Source organism: Salvia splendens, chromosome 16 (genome assembly GCF_004379255.2).
Source record: "Salvia splendens isolate huo1 chromosome 16, SspV2, whole genome shotgun sequence".
NCBI classification, from domain to species: Eukaryota; Viridiplantae; Streptophyta; class Magnoliopsida; order Lamiales; family Lamiaceae; genus Salvia; species Salvia splendens.
This window is the reverse complement of record NC_056047.1, coordinates 2,046,383-2,053,541: the sequence shown is the minus strand read 5'-3', so window position 1 is coordinate 2,053,541 and position 7,159 is coordinate 2,046,383. Positions and strand designations below refer to the sequence as shown.

The 7,159-nt window shown below is 35.5% G+C and overlaps 1 protein-coding gene across 1 annotated transcript; it reads left to right on the top strand.

The window, feature by feature from the left end:
• The first annotated feature begins 3,972 nt into the window (after positions 1-3,972).
• LOC121771905 lies at positions 3,973-5,385 on the top strand. The gene has a single exon (XM_042168801.1). It carries the CDS (start codon positions 3,973-3,975, stop codon positions 5,383-5,385), a length of 1,413 nt encoding a protein of 470 aa, XP_042024735.1.
• The last annotated feature ends 1,774 nt before the right edge of the window (positions 5,386-7,159 follow it).

Sequence of the window (7,159 nt, the reverse complement as noted above, 5' to 3'; positions counted from 1 at the left end):
AATTTAGATAAAATATTATTGAGAACTCGACCTTGAATTTAACCAATATACTATATGATTTACACTCTAGTATATAAGTCAATTTAGAAAAATGACTTTAGATTAACACTAGTGACTATTCACAGTAAAAATGTAAGCTGTCCCGTATTTAATAAAATAATAAAAAAAATATAAGAAAGCATAAAATTGCACGGTTGAGAATTGCTCAAACAAGGCGGTTCAGTCAAGGTAATCAGCTCTAATTTTAATATATACGTATACAATACCGCTTTTTTTTTTACTATCCGATGTGTTTTAGTTAGATATGGAAATTATTAACAGGAAAGTGTTGAATAATAATTTCACAATTTATTTTGTGATGATTAGAAATATGGGAAAACACAAGCTGTGTGATATTGTATCATTAATAACCGAATGAAATCAACAAAATAGAGTGTGACGAAAATAAAATAAAATAATAAATCAACGATAAACCATATTTTCGGAAGATATATCAGGCCACGACTAATGGTTTAGGATCGGCGTTTTCTTTTTAACATAAAACGACTTCTTCCTAGCATGTTAAAACATTTCAAAGGCGTTAGACATCAACAAAGTTCAGGAAATTCCAATAATCAATTAAACAAAGAAGGCATCAACAAAGTTCAGGAAATTCCAATAATCAATTAAACAAATATTCTAAAGATGCGAAGTGATAGTATATAAAAGAAGAGATACGAGCATAGAGAGAGTATGTATTGAAATGTATGTTTGTCGATGCTAAAGCTCATGGATAACTAGGCTGGCTAGAGCAGTGACGGAACCAGGAAATTAAATAAGCCGGGGCTGAATATTTAAAAATAATACTCCCTCCGTCTGCCATTAGGAGTCTCGTTTCTTGACGGTACGAATTTTAAGAAATGTTAAGAAAAGTAGGTGAAAAAAGTTAGTGGAATATGAGTCTCACTTGTATATATTAGTTTTAAATGAAATGTGAGTGAAATGAGTTGGTGGATATGGGGACGCTATTACCATTTATGGTATAAGTGAACCAGAACTACTATTCGCGAACTGACTAAAATGGAGAAACATGACTCCTATTCGCGGACGAAGGGAGTAATGGCTGTACAACTTTTACGACACACTTAGATAATAATTGTTTTCGACAAATCGCTATGTCCTAAAATCGCCTAAGAATAGTCTCATTCTGATTTGTTTGAAAAAAATTTCTCAATATATACAACTAATACTATATTATTTATTTATTTATCTCTCAATTCTCTTTCACAAATATGTCTTAATAAGTTTCACGTACTGATAAATTTATTAACTACTACTTGCATAATAATTTTTTTTATACTACTAATTTTAATTCTATCAAACCACCAAGTGATCTAAACCTCAGTACCAAGTAAATTAGGAGGTATTGGGGCAAACAAAATTTATAAAAAACATAAAACGTATTGCATACCATTAATGCACTTAAGATTATTTTATTTGATAATATTATAAATTTTTATATACCCATCAAATCCGTTATCTGAATCGGCTAATTATGTCAAGGGCATCATTGATTGCCAAAAATTAAAAGCAACACAACAATTAAATAGAAGGCCCAAATTTATAAGCCCAAGTCTCATCTTCTCCAACAATCTATCAATTTCGCAGAATCAGCAGCGGCGGCGGCATTTCCCTGGAGTCTGGACTGGACGGTTGGAGTGAGGGCTTGATCTGGGGCGGAGAACGGTCAGAGAACGAAGGTATAAGGCGGGGTCGGGGTCCGGTGCCTGCCAAGCCCCCGCTGGCGCGGGGGCTTGGCCCTACGTAGTTCCGTCACTGGGCTAGAGGGTCTTGAAAGAGCCCATCATCAACACACTTCATGATGCTTATTAATTACTCCGTTCGGTCTCCATATAATATCCCACATTTTTTTATTTGGACAGTCCCAAATAAATATTTTATTTTATTTTGTATAATTTTTTTATAGTGGACCTACATTCTATCAACACTATAAAAAACTCACTATTTAGTGACAGAATATTCATCACTAATCAGTGCACCCAATGACGAAAAACATAGGCGACTGCTATTTGCGGACGGAGAGAGTATTTTATAAACACAGGAATACATTTCTTGTATGCAAACCACACACGTGGCATAACAACAAATAGTCTTTGGCAGGTTGGGCTTTACAATGCTTTTTATTTTATAAACATAGGAATATATTTCTTGTCTGCAAACCACACGCATGGCATCACAACAAATAATCTTTGGCAAGGTGGGCAGGTTGGGCTTTACAATGCTTTTTATTTTATAAACATAGGAATATATTTCTTGTCTGCAAACCACATGCATAGCATCACAACAAATAATCTTTGGCAAGGTGGGCTTATATTTCTAGACTAATGATTGCTTACTTTAGACTTTGCCGAAATTAACTTTATCATCTTAGTAATGCTCTTAAATTAGTATTATCTAGTTTTACTCTTTTCTTTTCTCGTTTAAAGTTGCACTACTGCTTTTCCAAAATAACTTTAGTTAGTCCTAGTCCCATGGCGCAATCAAAACATTGACCGACACACATACATGAAGGGTCTTTTTATATTACTTATAATATTACAGTTCAAAATTAATATTGAATCTACATTTTTAGATTTGGAGATAAACTGCACAAATTTGATAAATAATATACAAAATATCAACACATTAGTAAGATCGTCATTTGTTATCATATCATAAATTTCATAGTTTTTTTTTATATCAACATGGTGTATTACAAATATCAACACGACAACATGAGTATTTCAAAATAAATACACAAAAATATCATAAAATTTTATTTATATTTTACATGCATTATATTGAAATATTTTGATACATTTGTTGATAAAAAAAAACTGTTTATCAACATGTACGAAAACTAAAATAAAAAGCATCAAATTTCATCATACGAACGTCGTCGAAACATATACATTTGAGATCTCGTTAGAATCCTCATAAAATTAACTTTAATTTGATATATTTTTTGTGAAAAAATTATTTAAATCGAGAGAGTTACGTAAATTTAAAGTTTTGATATAATTTTAAAGAGAGAGAACACAGTTAGTTTTAACTACCATATAAGATTGACATTATTACCCTTTAAGTTTATTTACTAATTATTTAATTTAACTACCATATAATTCACTTGACATTATTTCAACTAATGGATATCTTAATCTAATGGTTGAGAATTGGTCTTAATTTGGAATTGTTAATTAGTTAGCAATTGATTATAACCCATAAATATAAAAAGAAAAAGAAAAATCAATGTTGGGTTCTTAGCTCAGTAAAAAAATGACCGACTTATAAACAAGGATTTTGCATATTTTTAATGCCTAGATTTGACACATTTTGAATATCAGTCATATATATTATATTCATTATTGTATATATTTTTATATTTTGGTATTTTAACATATTTGTTGAGAAATTGCGTAAAAAAGACTTAGAAAAAGGCATAAATTAGTGGGAACTTATCTTTTCATTTATCTTTTTAAGGTTGATTAGGTGTCGTGAGGTGGATCGAAAAGGGGCTTCCAATAATTCATAGAAAAAAATTAAAATCATTTTGGATAAAAAAAAATAACACACGTGATTTTATAGAAAAAACACAATGCATGGGAATGAATTTGTTTGGTTGCAGTGCCATAAAGTTTATCTATAAATAGAGGTGATTGTTTTGAAGAAAAAATCATCGAGCTAGAGTCGAAGAAAGATACTAGTACTATAATCCTTTTGGTAAGCTGCTAATCATTTTGCAGTAGGAGTATACTATTATTTTTATGGCTTGCTGATGGAAATATGATTTGGAAGAAATAAAGTTATAAATACTCCAAATGATCATATTTCCATCATCAAGGGTTATAAATATGGTAATGCTTATTTATAATATGAGTGTTGGTTATAAATTATGAATTAATTTGTACTCCTCCATTGGAAGGTTGGAGAAAGATGGCAGGTGCACTTCCGGAGTCAATCGTGATCGCGATCACCCTGAATACAGGAGAGTATTATGTGTGCCGCAATGTGAGGAACGGGTTGGTCCAGGGCGGAAGCAAGGACCTGTCGGGTCCGGAGGTGAAGATCCAAGTGGAACGAGCAGAAGTAGACAACGATCACGTTCACCTCCGATTCATCCACAGCAACAGATATTGGCAGCAAAGATCAGCGAGCGATAGCGACATCGTTGCCGTGTTAAAAGAGCCGGATGAGAATAAGGAGAAGGCGACATGCACGCTCTTCAAGCCGAGGGTGGAATCCGATGTGCTCTTCTTGAACCACGCCCAAACCGGCCGGGGTGTGGCGTTTGACCATTCCAGGGGATTTCTCAGCCTCAACCGATCCAGCGTCGCCGACCCTCTGAGGTTCGTGGATGCGGAGACATTGGTTAAACTGCCCAAGCACGTCGCTTTCAAGGCGGTCTACAATGATTGCTTCCTCAAAGCTGAATACTATAGAGACCACACAGTCTCCTTCATCAGCGGCTTCCCCATAGACTACAGATACTTCCGCTTCAATTCCTCCGATCCGGACGAAGTCGCTTCCGGCTACGAGGTGGTTCCGATGGAGGACGGGCATGTGATGATAAAGTCAGATTACTATGACAAGTTCTGGCTGCAAACCAACTCTTGGATTGAAGGGGCTAATAGCGACGTGGCGACGGCCAGCAACAAATCCGCACTCTTCTGGCCCGTGAAGATAAGTGACAACGTTATCGTGCTGAAAAGTGCAGCCAACCACATGTTCTGCAAGGGCCTCTCGCTCGACAACAAGAACGACTGCCTTAACGCCCACGACCCCAACATGTCCAAATACACAAAACTGGAAGTGCACGAGCTGGTGACCAAGAGAAGCATCCGCAACGTGAGGTATCGGATGGAGGACGCCAGGGTACATGGCGAGGAGGCTGTTGTGGTGGACACGGTTTCGTTCGATAACCCCACGGATCATGAGGTTACCGTGACTGATTCAGTCGAATACAAAACTGAGAATTCCTACTCTTTTACTCAGGGCTTGTCGATCACCTCAGGAGTCAAAGTCAGCATGGAAGCTGAGCTGCCATTCATTGCGAAAGCAGGGATTGAAGTGCACCATGAGATAACTGGGTCGTTCAACTGGGGCCACACCAAAATGGAATCAGTAACTCATACGGGTTCAGGCTCAGTTCCTGTGCCGCCCAAGAGTAAGGTTATAGTGGATTGTGTCGTCACAAAGGGCACCTGCAATATCCCCTATTCTTACACTCAGGAGGATCACAGCTCCACCACCGGCGAAATTCACCGTTCTGACCATGTTGATGGTATCTACGAGGGAGTCAGTTATTACAACTTCAACTTTCAAGTAGCAGAGACTCACAGTATCTGAACATGGCCATGGCCATGGCCATGGCCCTACCTACGGCCGGCATCGATCACCTTCGCTTGTTACTGCATCTTCTCATATTTCCATCTTAATACTACTAGTATATAATAATCTCTCCTGTATATGTATATATGTATCATGTATCGTGCTTTGGTTTGATATCGTGTGTTGCTTTTCTTAAAATTTCAATAAAGATCGATGTCTTGTGTGTTTTCATGTACTACCTAATTCCTATCTGTCTTATGTATGTATGTATGTATGTATATAATTGAAAATTCTACATAAATTAAATTAAAATAGTATGCCTATAATGTAATTTTTCGATCTTTTTTAGTATATATTTACTCAATATATAGGTTAATATGCAAATAAAATTAAATTATTGATTATGCTTTATATGTATAATACATTTATTTATATACATAATATATAAGAAAAAAAGATAATCGTATTCATACCCATCAAAGAATGAATACTCACAAGTGTTAGTATGATTTTATTTATTATAATTATAATAATAATAATAATTATTATTATTATGTGTTATATATAAATATGCAATATACTACTACTCCCTCCGTCCCACAAGAATATGCACTCTTTCATGTTTAGTCCGTCCCACAAGAATATGCACTTCTTCAAAATATTTGGATTTGAAATTGAACTGCAACTCCAAATCTTTCAATTCCACAATTTGAATTCTATATCAAAAGTAGAAAATTAAAATTCCAGAATAGTCATAAAATTAGGTGGCTTCACTATATATACACAACTCACACTTCAAACACAAATTCCACACACACTTCATATACTCATAATATCAATAAAGATCGATGCCTTGTGTGTTTTCATGTAATACTAGTACTTCCCTACTATCTATATATCTTACTGAGTGATAGTTGTTCAGTAGTATGATCAAACGCATTGAATGCGTGATATTCAATTGTACAAATACACAGGCCACTTGCATTACTAGTGTGTTTGTAATCATGTCACTAATATAGTAATTGGTTGTGAAAATTAGGGAGAAAGTAAGCCAAGGAGAGCACGCATCTAAATTCTAATGATGGGAAAACCATCCAACCAAAGATTATGTCTTAAAACACAGGTTTACACCAAACATTAATGGGAAAACCATCCAACCAAAAGTTAAGTCTTAAAACACAGGTTTAAACCAAAGCGAGAGAGTGTACAAACGTCGCATCCTAGACTTTTATCTATAAATGGACTGCATACATTTCTACAAACACACACACACAAATTAAGCTTTGGCATTTCTACTTTGGTAAGTCAACTCTCAAATAGTCCATATTGATTTAGCGAATTTTTGATGGGAATAAATGCAAGTAATAAATGAAGATCACAACACTGAAAATTACGTGGTTCGATTTACTGAGGTAAATCTACGTCCACGGGAAGAATAGAGGGCAAATTTGTATTGCTTGATCTAGCTCACAGATTACAATACTGATTTGCTATATGAGATTCAGGATCTAGAGAACTTAACCCTGGTCTATCTGATCTAAGTTCTATTTATACATTCGAACTAAGATCGTGGTTTGCAGCCCTGGTAGGGGGGTTGATAACTGCTTAATACCACTAAATAGATCGTGGGTGTAATGGAGGTCGTGGAGATCCTGCATGGGTCCACTATCTCCTTGTTCGGTCGAATACTGAGACCGAACTGCTGAACTTTGCCGATCAGCTTTTGCCGATCTGAGAGTTGAGCTCGATTGGTCGGCTTTTACCGAGCTATAGGCTGTGACCGAACTCTTTG

What these genes read in the sequence shown, in the direction of transcription:
- LOC121771905 (XM_042168801.1), top strand. Translation starts at nt 3,973, where the DNA reads ATGGCAGGTGCACTTCCGGAGTCAATCGTGATCGCGATCACCCTGAAT.